This window comes from Amblyomma mixtum, chromosome 3 (genome assembly GCF_055824585.1).
Source record: "Amblyomma mixtum isolate Tamu chromosome 3, ASM5582458v1, whole genome shotgun sequence".
Classification (NCBI taxonomy): Eukaryota; Metazoa; Arthropoda; class Arachnida; order Ixodida; family Ixodidae; genus Amblyomma; species Amblyomma mixtum.
In genome coordinates this window covers 55,997,825-56,017,426 of record NC_143014.1, presented here as the reverse complement: position 1 = coordinate 56,017,426, position 19,602 = coordinate 55,997,825, and the positions used below count along the sequence as shown (strand labels likewise).

Genomic DNA, 19,602 nt, shown 5'->3' with positions numbered 1-19,602 from the left:
CACACAACAAACACTATACATTCAGACACTCGTAGCATATATTAGCTCAGTGTGTACATCCAGAGAACACACTTCTGCTCCAACTTATATACCCCATTTATGAGGCTCTCATGCTGGGGCCAGTGGCGCTTGCCCACTGAGTGCAGTTATTTAATTTAATTTCAACCGCAGTAGTGGTGCAGATGATGAATACAATTTAGTAGGTTAAGCTGCTGATAGCTCTTATTATAGCAACCATATTGGTTCTACCTTGTTTGTCAAATATGCAAACATTCATTGGATACATTAGGTGCAGTTGGGCAGCTGCAGTCTACCAATTGGATGCAATGGTCAAGACCAAGTGGGCTCACCAATTGGAAACCTACCAGGTCCAATTGGACAGTCCATTTGGACCATCCAATTAGAACACCATTCCAATTGGAAACAGCTGGGAACTAAACTGGTCCAACCTGAACCAGTTAACTAGTTGGAAATCCAATTGGTTCCAATGGTATTTTTGACTGGGATGTAAGCAACAGAGGGACTGTATGTTAGCCCTTCCGTGATGTTATACTGAAGTGCGTTGGTTACTTATACACCATGACAGTAGCAACAAGCACATAGCCTTTAGTGTCTTTTCAAACAATTCAAGCAGACGATCAGGTAATTCTAGCACGCTTGAAACTATATTTTCCTCATAACAGTGCAATCACAAAGTGGCACATACCAACAGTCACGACAATGTGCTAACAACCATTAAACCACCTCCACCATTCGTCGTCCTTCCTAGTTTCAATCACCACACTTCATTTTTGTTCCGTTCATTTTGATTATTTTAAGAAGGATGAGCTTGAACTTTGCAAAAGTTGTGGGCAATGTTTTATCCATATTGAGATGACATGGCTTGGATTTTATGTGTAAACTGCCTGAGGGTAGGTTTTCATAGTTTTTAAGATCTGAACATTGAGTTCTGTACGAATCAGGTGTGCTGCTGTTATGCTACGCATTAAAAAAAAATTGCTTCAGCCAATCGACTCCTGACATTCAAAATTACTAAAAAAGAAGGATTCCTTCACTCTGCTTTGGACCTATGCTCAGAAAACCATGCACTCACAAGATGCAGTTCAGTTTTGAAAGTCAACTGGCCAGGCTGGTTTCAGCTGGGTTCCCTCGTTCACTTGTGACAGGGGTTGCCGAAAGCCTCATGCAGAAGATGAAGAGAAAGACAGTGAGAGCTTGGGCAGATGTCCATCGAGAAGAGGTGAGACTGGCAGTGGTGCTGTATGCGCACAAGTTGCCCCGCAGTTTGAAGAACTTTGCCAGCAAGCATGGTGTACTACTCATCTTTTCAGCCTGTAGGCAGCTCGAAGGCCTTCGCACTTGGATCGGAAAAGGAAGTGAAGAGAAAAAGAGGCTGCGGTACCAAGCGTGGGTGACCTTTCATGAAGTGCACCAAAGGGGTAGTATATGAAATCGCCCTCTCAAGCGGTTGCTCCTATATTAGATAAACCGGGCGCTGTGTAAATGAGCAAATCAAGGAACATGAACAAAACACTGACCAAACTAAGGACTGCTGAAATTAAGCAAAGCACATCAGAACTTGCCCTTTGTGCTTTTGTGAGCCATGCTTTGCTGAGGTGCGATTTCTTACCAGAAGTAGGAATACGGTAGCCAGGCAACTTATTGAAGCATTCTACATCAGAAAGAAAGGTAGCTCGTGCATCAACGAAAACTCCATATCTTTGTATAAGGCCGAGAAAAAGTTTTTCGAGCATCATTTATCATATCACATTTGATCGCTAATACATTCCAGACAACCTCAAACTTCAATCAAATGATCAGGCAGGCTTTCGTAAAGGCTACTCAACAATAGAACATATTCACACTATCAATCAGGTGATAGAGAAATGCGCAGAATACAATCAACCCCTTTATATAGCCTTCATAGATCACGAGAAAGCATTTGACTCAGTAGAAACCTCACCAGTCATGCAGGCATTAAGGAATCAGGGTGTAGATGAGCCTTACGTCAAAATACTAGAAGATATCCATAAAGGCTCTACAGCCACCATAGTCCTTCATATGAAAAGTCAACAATAAAATTCCAATAAGAAAAGGTGTCAGGCAGGGAGACATGATCTCACCAATGCTATTCACTGCCTGTTTACAAGAGGTGCTCAGAGGCTTGGATTGGGAGCAGTTGTGGATAAGAGTTAATAGAGAAGACCTTAGTAACCTATGATTTGCTGATGATATTGCCTTGCTAAGTCACTCAGGGGACGAACTGCAAAGCATGATCAAGGAGTTAGGCAGAACAGAACGGTCAGTCTAAAAATTAACATGCAGAAAACCAAAGTAATGTTCAACAGTCTTGCGAGGGAACAGCAGTTTGCAATTGGTAGCAAGGTGCTGGAAGTGGTGAAGGAATTCGTCTGCTTAAAGCACGTAGTGACCACAGATCTAGATCACAAGAAGGAAATAACTAGAAGAATAAGAATGGCGTGGAGCGCATTTGGCAGGTTCTCTCAGATCATGAATGACAGTTTACCAGCATCCCTCAAGAGTATAGCTGTAGCTTACCTCTACTCACATATGGGGCAGAAATGTGGGGTCTAACGAAAAGGGTACAACTTAAATTGAGGACAACACAGCAAACTATGGAAAGGAAAATTATAGGCGTAACGCTAAGAGACCGGAAGAGGGTGGACTGGATGAGGGGACATCCTAATGGAAATCAAGAAGAAATGGGCTTGGGCAGGGCATGTAAAGTGAAGGCAAGATAACCATTGGTCGTTAATGGTAATGGACTGGATACCAAGAGAAGACAAGCATACCAGGGGGTGACAGAAAGTAAGGTGGGTGGATGAGGTAAGTAGTTTGCGAGGATAAGGTGGCTGCAGCTAATACAGGACAGGGTTAATTGGAGAGTAATGGGAGAGGCCTTTCGCCTGCGATGGACTTAGTCAGGCTGGTGATGATATTGGTTACTTGATGCATGAATGTGTTCTTTGTGCAACTGACTACTGAGAATATATATGAACGTGTTTTCTGTGAAATAAAGCAGTTGTGAGTAGCGCACTATCCTGTTGTCCAACCTTTTGGGATGTGTAGTTTCTGTGGTGCCTTTAAATAGTTACAATGAACAGCTAGCAATTCACCCAACAAGAAGTTCTCTTGAGATATAATGAGAACCACGTTTCTCTGCTCTTACCTTTGGGAGCACGGAATCATGACCACACTACAAGAATCTGAGAATTCGGCTGTATACTTGCCTCCAGATATTCAGCGTATCGGAACCTTGTTGCTGTGCCTGTCGGGAACGATGCCCCTATCTTTGCCACAACACAGGCTGGCAAGACCAGGCAATGTTTTTTTCCCAGGCAATGACACAGCCACCGAACAAACTGTCAGCATGCTGTTTACCGGAACTTTCTGGGAAAAAACAACAAAAGTACTTAGTGAATTATGCACTGTGATGACAATACATGCATGCATGCATGTTTGATGACACCAAAGGAAGAAAAAAGTCACATAGTTGTAAAAACTCAATATGCCGCAAGTCATATATCCACTATATAGTTTCCTATAACCACTTTTTCATACACAGTGCAGTGCACCAGAAATTAACTTTTTTACAGTGCATGTAGCAGAAAACGTTTACACATAAAAAATAACTGTACTATGATCTAGTGTAAAATAAGAACATTCGGATATGAACGCCCTGGTATGCTATGTTGTACAGTATGCACAGCCTAACGCAGCATCAAATGGGAACAGAACCTCACTTGTGGATATTGATGCTCATACTTTCCTATTGAGCATGTAGCTCGAAGTAAGCAATGTGGAGTACAGCGATGTTGAGGCACAGAAGGCTGAATTCCACTATAGCCTCACTATAGCGACATGTGGCGCATGCCGACGCTAGTGTGGGTGCAGATTACGTGACCACGGCTATCGCTTCCCCTGAATTACTACCACAAATTGCAACATGCTCATACACTTAACCCCTGTCACACAGGCATTTCGAAGGCCCTCGAAACGATAGTCTATCGACTCGAAGGCGATCGAGCGCTGATACACGGCCAGTTTGAATGGCCATCGAGTCAATAGTCTATCGAGTCGACGGAGCAGCCCGGAACTCTATCGAGATTTCGAGGGCCTTCGAGCGTTGCCCAAGGTTGCTAGCATTGCTTCGAACGACAACAACAAACATGGCAGCGCCCTTCAAAGCCGGACCCCTCGCTTCGGACTGAATTCTCATTGTTGCTGCCTTTTTCTGTCCGTTCACTGGTCATAAATGGGGCACCGGTCTTTCGCTTTGTCTCATCTTGCCTACAAGAAAACATATAAGTGATAAATTTGCTTTATTTTTTATTTAGAGTGACGATTCTGCCGCTGCTGGGCCTAAGAGAGTCGGTTTGTTGACAGTAATGGTTCCCGTTTTGTCAACCAGATGGCGCCACTAGAGGCTGAGTTTATTTTTGCATCTCTGCTAGCATACGCTGAACTAAATGTGGGAATGTGCCTGCGTTTAGCGTACGCAAGCGTGCATACGCTCGTAGTACATAGACAGCATAAATTTATGCTCTTTTCTCACTGTATCTGTGTACGCCACGAGCGGCGATGTGGTGCGCTCAGCAAGAAGCAGCAGCGGCGCGGCCGTTCCAACTCGCCCGGGCGTCAACAGATGAGAACAGGTCCTGGTTTTTGCGGCGAGCGAATCCGCTTCGCTTGCCAGATTTTTGAACAAGTGTGAACGCGCCTTATAACTGCAAAAAAGTGTATTTCAACATTTAGTTAAGTTTCGTCAATATACTTTTGTTATTTGCGCGAAACCGAACGTAGCGATTGTGGCGCCACATGAGCTTGGCGTAAGACCCGAGAACGATTTCAATGGCCATTGAGATTTGCCGTGTAGCAGCCCCACAACTCCCTCGAGTTCGATGGCGATCGAAAATCTCGAAGGCCCTCGTCTCGATGGCCATTGAAACTGGCCGTATGACAGGGGTATTACTCCCCTGCCTGGCCGTCAACACAGGCAGAGCTGTTGGCCACTCGGGATGCATTAAGCATCCTCTGTCCATTCCTGCCATCTAGAAGCCACCATGACATCCTCACAGACCCCTCGGCACCATCCATAGTTTGCGGCATGTTCTGGACATCAAATTATTGGCACAGCTAATTCAGGATATAATTGAAAAATTCTCCCTCACAGTTTGTGTATGATGAATTCGTCAAGATGCCCACTCAAAACAAGTTTTGGTGAGTGAAGAAAGTCATGAATCGGCTCCTCCACATCCCATTCAAGCGACCCCAAACCCTCCAGAAACAATACTCCTTCAAGAAAAAGAAAATCTCCGGCGCACCACGCGAGCATTTCTCCCACCATGTGGCACTGACTTCCCTGGTGGCCTTGCGCGCTAGGAGGAGGTCTTGCTTGGAAGGTTACGCCTCTGTGTCGCCCTCACCCCAGCGGTAACCTGGTCATGGCCGGTGCAGTATCACGCCCCTTTCGGTGACTCCTGCCCCTCCTGTCCCACTCCTGTCTGCGAGTCTAAACACTTACTTTGGACCTGCCCCTCTTTGCGTGCTGTCCAGCAGAAACACTACTCCGGTGTGGACCACCTGTAGGCTGTGCACCGGATATAGAAGATTTTTGGGCCGCACCACCGGACGTTACTGGACTTCCTTCGAGAGTCCATTGCACATCCATAGCTGTAAACAATACTTTATGCCTGGCAAGCAGGCATACTGTTGAAATAAAAAAAAAAAAGCTAATGCTGCACATGCCTCAATATCAGCAGACGCACCGCTCAACGTGTTCGCTCAGCGAAGACGCTGAGTAGCACTGCTAAGAGCTGCCGCGGTGGCACAGTGGTTATGATGCTCGGCTGCTGACCCAAAAGACGTGGGCTCAATCCCGGCCGCGGCGGCTGCAATTTCTTTGGAGGAGAAATTCTAGAGGCCCATGTACTGTGCAATGTCAGTGCACGTTAAAGAACCCCAGGTGGTCGAAATTTCCAGAGCCCTTCACTACGGCGTCTCTCATAGCCTGAGTCGCTTTGGGACGTTAAACCCCATAAACCAAACCAAACCAGCACTGCTAAGAGGACTATAATTACAAAATTCATATATGTCCGCACGTACCAGTCTCTACTCATCAGTTGTGACGGTGGCTCAGCGATGACAGCTCCCAAACATACAGCTCGGCTAGCTGCCGACACTGCAGGCCCCTTGGTGCTTGGACATTCTTGATATCCGGCCACTCCAACCGCCTCAGCCCTCAAAAGCATTGCATGCTCTATGGGGCTGAGGTCGCTGAAGTGCAGGACAGAGTTCTTTGCGTGAACTTCGTTGTCGGGATCTGGAACGGGATCCATTGCAACGCTAGTGTAAGTGTAAACGAAGTGACCGTAGATGCCTCCAACGTCCGGCCGGCGGTAGCTTTCATTACAGCTGCTACTAGACTGCACCACTCACTTTCAGCAATCACAAAGTCTGCGTTTATATCACGTTTTTCCTATTTCGTCATCAGAGTAACCCGAGTTTGAATTAGAACGGTGGCAAAACTTTTTCAACTTTGAATTCAAACCTAGATGTCGGCAATAAATGCATCGCTGGACAAGCAACAACAAAGCCATGAAATGCCGAACTATCGAATCTTGCTAACGAAAAAAAAAAAACTAACAGAGCTGTCCTCAGTGTCCCTTTAAGAGTGAAATGCGATAGCGGTGATAGCGCCCGCTCTTTATGCGATCCACAAGACAGAATCAATCCGGACTTCCTAGAGGCCCTAACGTGGAACTGTGCGAAATGGAAACTTCCGACTTGTAAGAGCACTTGTGGTAGCAATTCTCTGAGAACCATGTGACATTTAACGATGTCATAAAAACTTGTATTAGTGACATGATTGTTTCTGTTTAGATAATGTTTACAAAAAAATGTGTTAAGTCATGTGACTGTGCTTTTGGACGATATGTTTGCTGCAAGCCTCGGTGGCTCTTGTTCTCGCCCCTCTCCTCCCTCGCGCGCAGAAACACAGAGCGAGGAACGGATGAGTAGAAAAGATGCTGCTCCCAGTGCATACAACCCATACTAGCGAGGCACTCTCTGAGATAAGATGTGGAGAAGCATGTGGGTACCTTACGCGGAAACATGGTTTTCATTGGGAAAGGCTCTCTCGTGCCGCGAACGCGCATGCATCTTTGTACGCAGTTCTGTGCCCTCTGACGCCACAGTTTTTTGGGAAAAATAAAGCAGTCCGTTTCCAACCTCGCCGTTCTTCGGATGTGTCTGCCTGCTGCTTCCTGTCTATGCAAACATCTACACCCACAAACGCAATTTTTCAGACAATGGGTCTGGAAGATCACTGCAAAATTTGCAGATCAAGGAAGAGGAGCGCTGCAGAAGTACTCATGTGACTTCAAAGATGAAGATGAATGATGGACAGGGTTTGTGCGATCAGAAAAAGACCTCTCGAGTTGGAAAGAGAACCGCTGACCCTGGGCATTTCTTACAAAACTGCAAGCTCACATGACCGCCTACATGAAGGAGCCTCGACAGATGAAAAATGTAAGTTGCAAATATAATGGCTTTATTGCATGTGTTTTGGTGACGGGGATATCAATAAAAATGATAAATGTTAGCTCGAGGTACAGGTATGCAATGGAAAACAGAGCATTGAGTCTTGCATTCTCTTCATTTTGATTTTACCTTTACGTATATGTTATGCAAGCAGACAGCAGCGTTCGAAAAAACGTCAGTACTGCGCCGGTGCAAGACACAACTTGGAAGAGAGATAATTGAGGCTAATGAGATAGGAAAATCGGGTAACTCGTGTGTCAGCAATTCTTCAATTTTGCTCTCAAAAAAAGAAATCAGTTATCTTGCGCAAAATTAGAGCTCAAGACATGTATTCACTCGTGCGATGATGGGATCTGTGCTGATCTGGTATATATGTATGCGAAGTCTCTTCTTTCCCTCTTCCCGTTTGATAAGAGCAGCTGCTGTATTTAAGCAAATGTTCCGTCAATAAACACCTGAGTTGTTAGTAAGCGCTTGTCCTGTCTACCTCGTTTCTTTTGTGTCGTGTCTTTTGCGCAAAAAAACCCATAATGCAGACACCTTCTTTCTGCAGTTGCTGCACCCAACCAGTGCTGGAGAGGTTCAATTAAGCCAAAGATGCAACAAATAACTGTGAGCAGCCCTAGTTAAACATACATACAGTACATACTTCAAAAGCATAGTTATTTAAAATAACAATAGATGACAAAATATGTTGTATTCTTGTTTGGAGGTCTATGCCACTAATAACATTGCCAGACCACACCTTTATCCCTCTACTAGTATCACAAATACAAAAGCAGGCACAGTGAATGTGTTGAGTAGAACAGGCCGTCTATGCAAATGTATACACATGATAGCTTTGTCACTGTCATGAAATTATACTGAGGGATACATTACTGAATCAATTAAAACTATTGAAATGTAGTACTAGCAACATTGTTCCAAGTGAGAAAACTAAACACTATTTCCATGAACAAAGTGTCTGCTGTGTAGAAATATGAGAAAAAATTATTTAGCCATTGCATGAAAATTCAAAGAAATGTAAGAAACAACTCTCAGGATGCTACAGTCTGAGTGAAACATCTGTCAGATTGTGCCTGCCAGCCAGAAAATGAAACATCTGGTTGACTTGCAGTCTGAAAAACCATTATTTGAAGTTTTCTTAGTGTTTGCAATGCAGTAAAAGCTTGCACTACTTTGCTTTAATTTTGTTCTTGTAGGCAAATTGATGTTCTCCTCAAGCAAGGGCATCACGCCACTGTCCTTGGATATGCCATTTCGTGCAGTGTGTGTCATCAATAAGCACTGCCTTTACGGAAAGGACCGGCAGCACAGAGTACAGGAAAAAGCCAGCACAAGTGCTGCTGCCATCTCTGATAACTGGGATTCATCAGCCTTTGCAAGAAGAAAGATCAAATTGCAGGGGGCAAAGAAGAAAGGCCGCACTACAGTGCTACAGGCCAAAGTTGTCAAAGACACAAGCAACAAGCTTTGTCTATCTTTTCCATATATTAAATTTAATTCAATGTACTTATGTAATCAGTTAAGGTTGCATGCTATTATAAGGTGTGCAAAGTCCGTTCAAGGTTCAATTTGCCACTTATGTGCATTCTCCTCAGAGCTTCCTCATAAGTCAATGAAGGTCCGTGAAATGTTTTAGATGCAAGAGCTAGAGAAGTGTTACAGCATAATTAAAAGGCAGTAGTATCCTCATCACTATTAATGTAAGCTGAAATTGAAACATCATGTAAATTGTGTGGTTAGATTACTAATTCTAAAATGAAATCTATGCTTTTAATTTGTATTCTTGCATTCTTAGCCTTCAAAATATTAAAATCCCAAAGACAGAAAAAAAGTTTAGTAGCATTGCATGCCACTGGTACCAGAACAATGTTCACATATTATTTTAGATTGATGCTCCGGATAGCTGCAAGCAAAGGCTAAGGACGATGAAGTCTGCAGAGCTCGAGCAGCAAAGCAGCCAGCTGTCATCGGGACTCAAGCCTCCATTTGAAGTACGCTTCTACATGAGCATTACAAAATTGTGAGGACACTGCGAGCATGCATTAAATGATTTGGCCTGCTTTGGACAAACAGCTGATAAAAATATCATCCAGCGAATTCACCAACTCATCTCAAATGGACTCACATCAGTGAAAGAGGCCGACAAATGTATCCACTATTATGTTGAGGACGAGCTCTTTGCCAGTGTCACAAAGTGTGTGCATGCCTTATTTTTCTTTTGCGACGGAAGTGGCCACAGCTGACCACGGCACCGGTGGTTCGCAGGCATGTTGCAATGCGACGGCAACGATTTTGCACCCCTCGCGGGGTCAGTTGACCACTTGCGACGCTGGAGGGTCAAGGCTACTCCCCCCCCCCCCCCCCCCCCCCTAGGATTATCACCGGGAAGCGAGTGATTGCACGAGGTGGGGACGAGAAGTGGCCGGTTGAATGCCCTAGCACCCTTCCCGACCTTGGCAAATTAGCATCGCTCCTCGTGAGAACCATGGCTTTCCCTCGCGTTCCTTCGTGTTTTTCCCCTTCAACATCTGCAAATCATTCGCGCAGTGCCTTGAGCTTTTGTTTGTTGGGTTGTTCGCCACGAGAACACAGTGGCAGGAAAACCGCGAGCCGGGCAGTTGGCTTGGAGATTTTGGTGCGTGCGGACGTGTGTGAGGTCAGCCAGGTGAAGTGGTCGGCAAGCGAGCTAAGGCGGGTGTCTGATGCGTAGAGCGCGGCGACGGCGGCCGAGAAGACGAGTGGCCCAAGTTTACCCGTATCCGCAACCCCCCCCATTAGCCCCGTGCGCCTCCGCAGCCCGACGCTCCCTGCGACCGGACCTTGCCACCCCACAGCTAAGCCACCGTTTTTCCCCACTCGCTTGTACTCTTTTCTTTGTCCTGTCACGCTTTCTTGTCCTAACCTTTTGTATAGTATCGCTTTGTTCTTGTAACGTTGTATAGTCCTTGACCCTATGTTTTCCTTTTCTAGTTAATAGTTGTTGCTTTCTGATTCTGTGTTTATTTGCGTCGCGCCTGTGTACGCACGCTACTTCGTTGGGCATTGTTTTGTAACTTTCGTGTTGTTCTTTGCCCAAGTAAAGGTGCTTGCTAAAGAAACTTGCCTATGCCTCATGCCTCCGGTCAATGGCTAATAAGGCGTGGCCCCCATCGATGGTCAGCAGTCGAGCCTCATCTCTCGCACGCAAGGTGGAGAAGTTTGTCGCTCCTCCCCCTCCAAAATTATGGAGAGTGCTGCGGTGGGCAGGTTGACCCGATTAATTAGAATATCGGCGCCAACCAAAGATCAAGCCACCCACAATATCGTGACAGCCAGCAAGGAAGTGCCCGGGTGCAAAATGTCGAGCTTTTCATCCAACAAGGTCAGATATAGCAAACCATATCCAAGCAGCCTTGCAAGAGGAGCGCAGCAGTAATGTTGACCAGGAGAGTGCAGCTGCACTTGTATCAGAGCTAAAGGCAGCACATAAAGATGCAAAGTTTTTTTTCAGTCCACATCAAAAAATACAAGGGGAAGAACACAGTGCCTGAAGATGACAACATGGAGGAGGCAGTGGCAAAAGAATATAGTGAAACACTGCAGTTCTGCTACCAGTCAAAATTCATGGCAGAAATTATGGCTAAGTATGGAGGCAGCTTAGCCCTTATGGATGCAACATACAAGGCTACAGATTACGCACTGCCTCTATTTTTTATTTTTATAAAGACTTCTGTTGGCAACATGATTGGCAGCATCTTCATTGTGCAATTTGAGACCACATCTTGCATAGCAGAGGCTCTGTCACTGTTCCACCAGCGCTGCCCCAACTTCACTCTAGAATATTGGATGATGGACTGCTCTCAGGAACAAATGGCAGCAGTAACTGCAGTGTTTCCAGATTCCAAAGTTATGCTTTGCGACTTTCACAGGGAATAGGCATGGGACAGGTGGCTGAGAAGAAAAGAAAATGCAGTTGAAAACCATGAAAGTGCCCTTGTCCTGCTATGCAAAATTGCACATGCAAAAACACTTGAAGAGTACAAACGAGCTTGCAGCACATTGATGAAATCAGAACTGTGGGATAATCCAAATCCTATATATGTGGGTAGTGGCTTCCTCTAGCTGAAAAGAGGGTGATTTGTTGCTTCCCGCACCATCACTGATAACTGCCAACACATTGGCACCATGATGAAACAGCTGCAAAACTGAGCTCAACACTATATTCGCCAAAATCCATCCTGGCACCGCCCCTTTCGTTGCATATGTTGCTATTGGTTGAATCCAGGGCTGAAACATAGGGTTAAACATCACTACCAGTGCATGGTCCGCTAGCACGTTGGAGTCTTCATTGCAAATGTCCCCATATTTGACGAAGCCATCAAATTTTCAAGAAGCTCTGTTGAACTCTGTCGTTTCCCTTAACTTACTTTCGTCGATGATACCTGGGCCATACCTCTGATGTTCCGGCTTTCCATTAATGTTCAGCTTAATGCTTTCCAATGCAAATTTATTCATGCCATACTTGCATGGCAGGCCCCTGAGCAGCTGTATGAGGCGATTAGAGCTGGGAAGGGGTAGAATCTTCATATCAGAGAGTGTCCTATAACATTTTGGGCTAGTCAGCCTGAGGAGCAGGCACACCATGAGCCACTCTGTTGTGTACCTGTTTCCACGAGGGGACTTGACTGCTTGCTGCATTACAGCGGCACAAATGGCCACCTTCTGTGGCCCAGGTAAATCTTTTACAATGTCGTCTATGGCTGTCGTGAAAGCATTTTTCAGCTTAGCCCTCAGCCAACTTACTTCTACTTTTTTGCACTCTCTTGCAGCAGTGGTACGAATCAGACGCTTCCTAAGCACACTAGCTGCTACAGGCACTTTCTTTCTGGGCAGTTTTGATGCAGCCTTTCTCTTCAGCATTTTTGTCATGCTAACACACATGGCACACACTCCTCTGTCAGCATCTGTTAGAACTGTACAATCCTTATGGTACACAGTTCCAGTTTTGTTTGAAGAGTTTTCGGAACCACTCACAGCACTGTGGCTACATCCAAGGCAGAATTTCATGCTGTGCACAATCTGCACTACCGCTTCCACGTCTTTTAGCGAGCGAATCTGCACATCGACAAGCGATCTTTGTAAAAGTTTTCCATTCCCTGAAATAATGTATGTAAGGTCCTCCCTAACCACAACGCTTTTGAGGATGGAGAACACACCTGTTTTCATTTTTGCTTCGTAGAGAACTGCTTGCCGACGGTCACCAGGCTCCTCCACCACTACTGAAAATTGCCAGTTTCGAGGCAGTCGCAGCGACGCACCATTCTCGATGGTGTTTGCAATGTCAGTGCTATCCAAATCACCCGAAAGCTCTTGTGGTTCTTCGTGAGTGGAATGGCAAGCCAGCTCTGCACTCCTAGCAGTTCCGCCTCTCTTCTTCGGTGATCGCCGCCTTTTGGTTGTAGAAGACAGGTAACTAAGCAAATTAGGAAATAGCGTGGAAATGGCACCATTGTTCAGTGCCCACGAACCCCGTCCTAGCTCCATAACCTCACCATTGATGTTGTGCTTGAACGTTTTGACGATGTCTCACGGCTGGAAATGAACGTCGCACACTTTGCATGTTTTGCTGAGTAGCTTGTCAGCGCGGGGGATCGCTCTAGCCCACCTCTCACGGAGCAGCGAGTCCGATGGTGGAGCAAAAAAGTGCCTCTTTTCTGGGTTGCTTCGGTACCCGCTCGTACAACCAGGCACGAAGAAAAGGCAAAACAGGTCGATGAGTGCACCTCTTGGTGGCAAAAAACGGCTGGCCTGCAGCAGCCGGCCGTGGAAATCGACGACTTCTTGCAGCGTCCAAATCACTCGCTTCTCATTCCGATATGGTAAACGGCTGACTTTTAACGAAATTCACGAAGCAGTCGCACGTAAAACACGAAACCAAATTAAAATAAAATTAAAGCAGCAAAAAACGCAAAAAACCGTGGCAACGAGAATAATACATACACTGCACCGACGCATACGACGCAAGCCAAGCGTTGGCGTAACCGGCGACCGCAGCGCCCTCACACCATAGAGAAACATACTATGTTTCTCTATGCCATTGCTCACACCAACGTTTGCTCACACTCCCAAGGAAGTCGCGCCCGGCTCCAGCGGGAGAGTTTGAAGCCGAGGTCGTTACTGGGCGCCAGTTTTCTTTAGTGACTTGTTAATTTTGCACAAGAGAGCAGTAACGCACGTGCAGCGCGCGCTGCTCTGAGCGTGTCTCGTGCGTCCAGCCTGCCCGGCGCCCACAGTAGCATCCCCTTTGTGTGCGGCGATCTGTACTCGGCAAGCTACGTCTGAAGACGTTCTTTTTTTTTTTTCGGCGGCCGATGTCCGTGCTCTGAAGGACCAGCATGAAACGCAAGAGGCCCCAAGCCGAACCAGAAATTATTCCGCCGACCTGTGAAGAGGGTCTGAAGAATTACTTTAAGCACTTCGAGCTGGACATGAGGGCTCCCTGTACTCATCCCGACATATTTGAGACCCTGGCTGGTGCAGGGCCGCCGATGAGACAACACGGCTGCTGGCTCTTCAGGAAAGTCGGCGTCTGGAACCGCTTCTTCGCGAACATCGGCATCGAGCTCCGCCATGACTTGCCCGGTAAACTGTCCGTATTCACCTTCGTGCCCCGTTGCCGCCCCAGCTCAAGCGGCTACGGTGAAGTGTGCGCAACACTCCTCGCAGAGCTGCTCGCGATTCACCGGTGCATCTACTCCGTGCACTGCAGCTACGCGGGCCAACTGTTCGGGCTCAAGCAGGAGGTGTTCGACCACCTGGTCCCCAACGCCGCCCTTGAACAATTTCACCTGCGCGGATGGCGGACGGATGATGACGAGACGTACGACCTTATCAGAGCCATGTTGCGTGGACACTTGGCGACCATCAAGATCTCCTACGTGAAACTGCGCCAGTGTGACGTGACGATGCTCTCCGATTACGTCAAGTCGACCGCGTCGCTGAAAGAGCTCTGCCTTAAAGATGTCAGCATCAAAGTGGTCGACATCATCGTGCTGTTCAAGGCGCTCGAGTCCAGCAAGAGCGTAGAAATATTTAAGCTTGAGGACAACACGGTAGGCCTTCGAGGAGCGCAACAGTTTGCGAAACTTCTTCAACGGAACAACACGCTGAAGTCCGCTACTCTTCAGAAGACGAAACTTCGGGCTAAAGGGGCAATGACCATAGCGTCAGCACTCGCGGAGAACACCACGCTGATAGCGTTGCGGATTGCGAGAAACGGCATTGAATCCACAGGGACGCGAGCGTTGGCCGAAGCGTTGAAGATCAACAACTCGCTTATGATTCTGGACTTGGGTGACAACGCGATGGGCGCCGAAGGAGCGCGCGCGATCGCCGAGATGCTTACTGTGAACGCCAAGCTCGAAGAGCTGGACTTGTGTTTCAATTCCATCCCAGCCTCTGGAATCGTTGCCGTCGCAGAGTCTCTACGTCAGAATAAGTCGCTGAAGATTATTTCGCTACTTGTCAACGGCTGTCGCGAGGACGGGGTCAACGCGTTGGCCAGACTGCTGGCCAGCAACGAGACGCTGCAGCGACTCAACACCAGTCTGGAATCCACCTACAGTGACAGGAGGCCACTGGACGCCTTCACTGACGCCCTGACATCGAACAGGACCCTTCGTCATTTGCAGCTCTTCGTCTCTGGCTCTCCCGCCATGGAGCAGCTGTCACACGCGTTCCGGCTAACCGAGACCCTCCAGCACCTGTACATCGACATGTCCATACCGGAGGTAAGACAACTGTGTGCCGCGCTCGAAGGGAACCGCTCCATACAGGCCGTCGAGATCGACACCAACATCAGCTTAGATGATGGGGCCCCATTGGCGCGCCTCTTCGAGCAGACACAAACTATCCAACAAGTGAAAATCACCAGGAAGGTGATGAGCACCTTGTGCCTCGCCCGCATTTTCCAAGGACTTGCCAATAACAAGAGCATCTGGCGGTTCAGCGTCCCGTGTGGACCCCTCACGATGAGCGTTAGCAGGGCCATCGCCACCACTCTGGAGGTCAACCGGACGCTCTCCTGCATTAACTTAGGCCGGCCCTCTTACTGCGAGGAGTACATGGATGTAATCAGCGCAGGAGTTGTGAAGAACTCTATAATCCAACTTCTGGAAATGAAATACACGACTGACAGTGGCGCGGCGCTCAAGATTAGGGAACGCACCCGGCGCAACATGTCCATGATGTTGCAAGGCGTCGAGTTTGTACTGACTCACGCAGTGAGCAAGGTGGGAGCTGAAGCGTTTGAGTTGTACAAGGATCACGCATTATTTCATCGGGCACTGGGCAAGGCCGCAATAAGCAGGGGTCGTCCATCTGTACAGGAGTTGATAAGGGAGGCCCAGCGCTTCATTGAGGATAACTACTTCCGGATTACGGGGGTAGTGAACCAGGATGTCAAGTGCATTCGGCCAGAGTGCAAAAGCAAGAAGGTGACAATGTTTGACGAACTCAACGAGGACTGCTTGAAGGCAGTGCTGTCATATCTCCATGTTCACGACGTGAGGCTTTGAAGTGCGGCGGCGATTTTTTTTTTGTTACACGAAGTTAAAGGGACAGTGAGGATAGCTCTATTAATATTTTTTTAAAGGAAAATCAGATAGTTCGGCATTTCATCCATGGCTTTGTTGCCACTTGGCCGGCAGCGAAAGATGCATTTATTTCTAAGAAATTTGGATTCGAAGTTGAAAAAGTTTTTCCCGCCGCTCTGATTCAAACTTGCGCTTCTCTTATGAGGTCTGTTCGATTCAGAACTGGTTCTCTGCACCAATTCTGAAAAAGTTCCGCTGGTGCCGGCGCGGTGCAATTCCAGTTTTTTGGTGCAGGTGCAGCGCGTCAGCAGCGCCACAAATCACTGGTGCGGAGATTTTCAATCGAGCGCGTGCACGCACAGGCCTTGTCGTCTGCTATCCGGTTCTCGTGGTGGTGGTGGTGGAAAACATTTGGCGTGATCACAGTACGTCGTGGTGTGTTGTGTTGCGGTGCCTCGTTTTTCGTGCCTCGTGGAGTCATGGACGACGACATCGCCGAATCCATTTTATGCGAAGCATACTAAAATACCCCAACCCAGCTCCTCGAGCGCGGCGGTGTCGTTACCATTGACCTTTCGTGACCTCCATGTCATACCACGTGATGCGTGACGTCACAGCAGATGAAAAACGGGGGCCCAACTCGCGCCGTCGCGCGAGGCGTCGTGACCAAGGATGACCACGTGGTGCGTGACGTCACAGCAGATGAGAAACGGGGGCCCAGCTCGCGCCGTCGCGCGAGGCGTCGCGACCAAGGAGGACCACGTGATGCGTGACGTAACGACATAGGAGAAACGGGGCCCCAGCTCGCGCCGTCGCGCGAGGCGTCGTGACCAATGTGTTTCCTGCTTCTGCCGCTAGGTGCGCTGCAGTGAACACGTGATGCTGGAGCGGTGGTATACAAGGGGGTGCGCCTGCCTCTGCTAGGCGTACACGGGATAGAGATGCCTCCTGGAGACAGGGCTGCTCGTTGGAATGAGAAGCAAAAGTTGCGGCGTGCTACAGAGAGTGATGAAGAGCGTGAAAAACGTCTAGCCAAGCGGCGTGCTCGATATGCAACTCGGCGACAATATGCTTCGCATCTGACTAGGCTTAACCTAAGCTAAGCCTCAGCCATTTTTTTATGGAATTTTTGGAGTCGTCCGACAGCGAAGATGAAGAAGCCGACGCGGTGCTCTCTTTTGCAGCAACACAGTTAGTTCGGACGGACCGCAACAGAATCCCCAACTACTACGAAAGCGTAGTAGCTAGGTATTTCAACATCGAGTTCAAGAGGCTGTTCCGGCTATCGCGAGAAACGTTTGAAGAACTGTCGACACGCTTCAAAGCATCAGTGTACTTTCCGACACCTCGAGGAGGGCGCCCACAAATCCCTGCCGAGAAGACGTGCCTTATTGCCCTCAGCTACCTGGGCACGTAGAACAGTATGTACAGAATCGCCGACACATTTGATGTGTCCGAGTCGTCGGTTTCTCTGTGTTTGAAAAGAATTCTGGGCTTCCTTTTTGACATCAGTGAAGACGTTATCGTGTGGCCCACGGAGCAACAGCGAGAGAAAATAAAACAGGGATTTCTCTGCAGAAGCAACGGCAAGGGGCCAAGAAACACGATTGGGTGCATTGACGGCAGCCACGTTTAAATTCAAAGACTCAGCGAGTCGCCGAGGTCATATTATAACAGGAAGAAATACCCTTCCCTAATTATTCAGGGAATCTGTGATGATGAGAGCCGTTTTCTCGACGTGTTTGTCGGGTTCCCCGGGTCAGCACATGACTCACGGGTGCTAAAGAAGAGCCCCTTTTTTAGCGGCGCCGAGCAGAATTGCGGTACCGATTACATTCTAGGTGATTCGGCCTATCCACTCCTGCCTTGGCTGATGGCACCGTACAAGGACAGCGGAGGCTTGTTTCCGAAATACAAAGAGCAGTTCAACCGCAAGCACAGCCAGCAACGCGTCGCTATTGAGCATGCGTTTGGCCTTCTCAAACAAAGATTCCGAAGGCTTTATTTAGTGGGTGCGGAGACCATTGAAAGGTCATGTTTAATTATCCTGGGGGCATGTGTGCTGCGACAAGCGGGACATTCTCGACGATCCCACTGACCATTCCAGACGTGACGACATGGAAGAGGGTGAAGACACGAGTGAAGCTCAAAGCACTGCAGCCATCCGTGCAGGATGCGAGCAACGAAGGAAGGCAATCGCAGAAACTCAGTGCTGAGTTCAGACCCAGTATGTGAATGTGAACGGCTGGACTTGCTGCATGTCAAAAATTTCTTCATTAATTTATACATTGTCATCAATAAGCATTCATTTTCTGTCGTGTATGCCAATTATGTCAGTCTGTTATTTGTGGGAAATGGTCGTGCTGAACTTTGTGCGCTATAGAGAATTGCACACTGGGCAAATAGTATTGTGCTGTCAGTCTCTCTAAAAAGCTGTTTTTACATCCTAGGAGCTAACATTTTTTGTCGTTATCATATAATTACCTACGCTTCTCGTGAAATTGTACCAGCTCTCAGTACACTTGATGTTTTGTGTACAGAAAGAATTCTCTGTAACCTACATGGATTTCATTGGTTTTGTAAGTTGCCCACATTGTTGGTGTTCACCTAAATTGCAAGTTTTCCAAGTGGCTTAATACGTCTGTTGTTCAAATCCTATTTATGTCCCGATTTTAATCATTCCACCGCATATGGAGAAATATAGTTCGAATAAACCTTGAAAAGAAAGCCATAAGAATTACTCATGACCTGCCTTGGGACCATACCACCTTTTAATGTAGAAACATGCTGAAGAGTTCTTTAGGTAGAACTTATGGCTGGCACTTTGTTGCAAGCACAAATTGCAAAAACTGTCCATGATTAGTCTTGCAAGATCCATTTGTCATGCTCTTTGTGTCGTACCAAACAGTTTTGCGTCAGTAGACCCTGAACTATTGTACAAAGGTGTTACGGCAGCCTCACCGCTCTTCTCACTGGTGTTATAGATGCTGGCTGGAGCGTTTCAATATCTAGTCAATCCAATTCATGTCATTGTCCTTTTTCAGAAATGTGTGTTATGTGCAGTGCCAAATAGTTTATCTGACACAAGTTCTTTTCTTGCAGTATATTTAGCCAATTCTATATTGTGATAGATTTTCTTACTATGCATTATCATTCTGATCAAGTTCAATAATTCACATTTCAGTTAAGACAACATAAATCTTGTGTGTTCTCACATTCTGTATTTGCAATGTCCCTTCCGCACCGTATCTTTGATGCTTTTGTTATATAGTTTTGGGTGCTGCTGTTTTTTTTTATTCCAGGCTCGAGAGCCTGTCAAGTTCTCAGAAACTTTCTCTTCTCTCTGAAGAGAAAACCAACTCTCGTTCATGTTGTAAAACCATTTGTATCTTTTGTCACATTTATATGCTCCCAGCTAAAAAGCAAAATAAAAGTGCTAATATGATGCTGTACACATTTT

The 19,602-nt window shown here is 47.1% G+C and overlaps 1 protein-coding gene and 1 long non-coding RNA gene across 8 annotated transcripts in view; one reads left to right on the top strand and one right to left on the bottom strand.

Annotated features, from left to right (window-relative positions):
• The window catches only part of LOC149350265 (uncharacterized), a 35,429-nt gene extending 21,816 nt beyond the window's left edge, over nucleotides 1-13,613 (bottom strand). For 5 of the 7 annotated variants that reach the window (XR_016290310.1, XR_016290308.1, XR_016290309.1 and 2 more), the window contains exons 1-3: nucleotides 13,549-13,612; nucleotides 6,127-6,343; nucleotides 3,252-3,411 (exon numbers count right to left, since the gene is read on the bottom strand). This is a non-coding gene — a long non-coding RNA (uncharacterized LOC149350265). Of the gene's footprint in view, nucleotides 1-1,093; nucleotides 3,412-6,126; nucleotides 6,344-12,764 lie in introns of all 7 variants that reach the window. The other 2 variants (XR_016290313.1, XR_016290311.1) reach the window with 2 other exon arrangements.
• A 41-nt stretch (nucleotides 13,614-13,654) lies between these two features.
• LOC149350264 (uncharacterized) lies at nucleotides 13,655-19,587 on the top strand. Its single transcript, XM_089579248.1, has one exon. The coding sequence runs from the start codon at nucleotides 13,944-13,946 to the stop codon at nucleotides 16,122-16,124; it is 2,181 nt and encodes a 726-aa protein (XP_089435374.1). The 5' UTR covers nucleotides 13,655-13,943; the 3' UTR covers nucleotides 16,125-19,587.
• Nucleotides 19,588-19,602: the final 15 nt, after the last annotated feature.

Excerpts from the sequence above, each read along its gene's own strand:
- LOC149350264 (XM_089579248.1), top strand. The coding sequence starts at position 13,944 with ATGAAACGCAAGAGGCCCCAAGCCGAACCAGAAATTATTCCGCCGACC.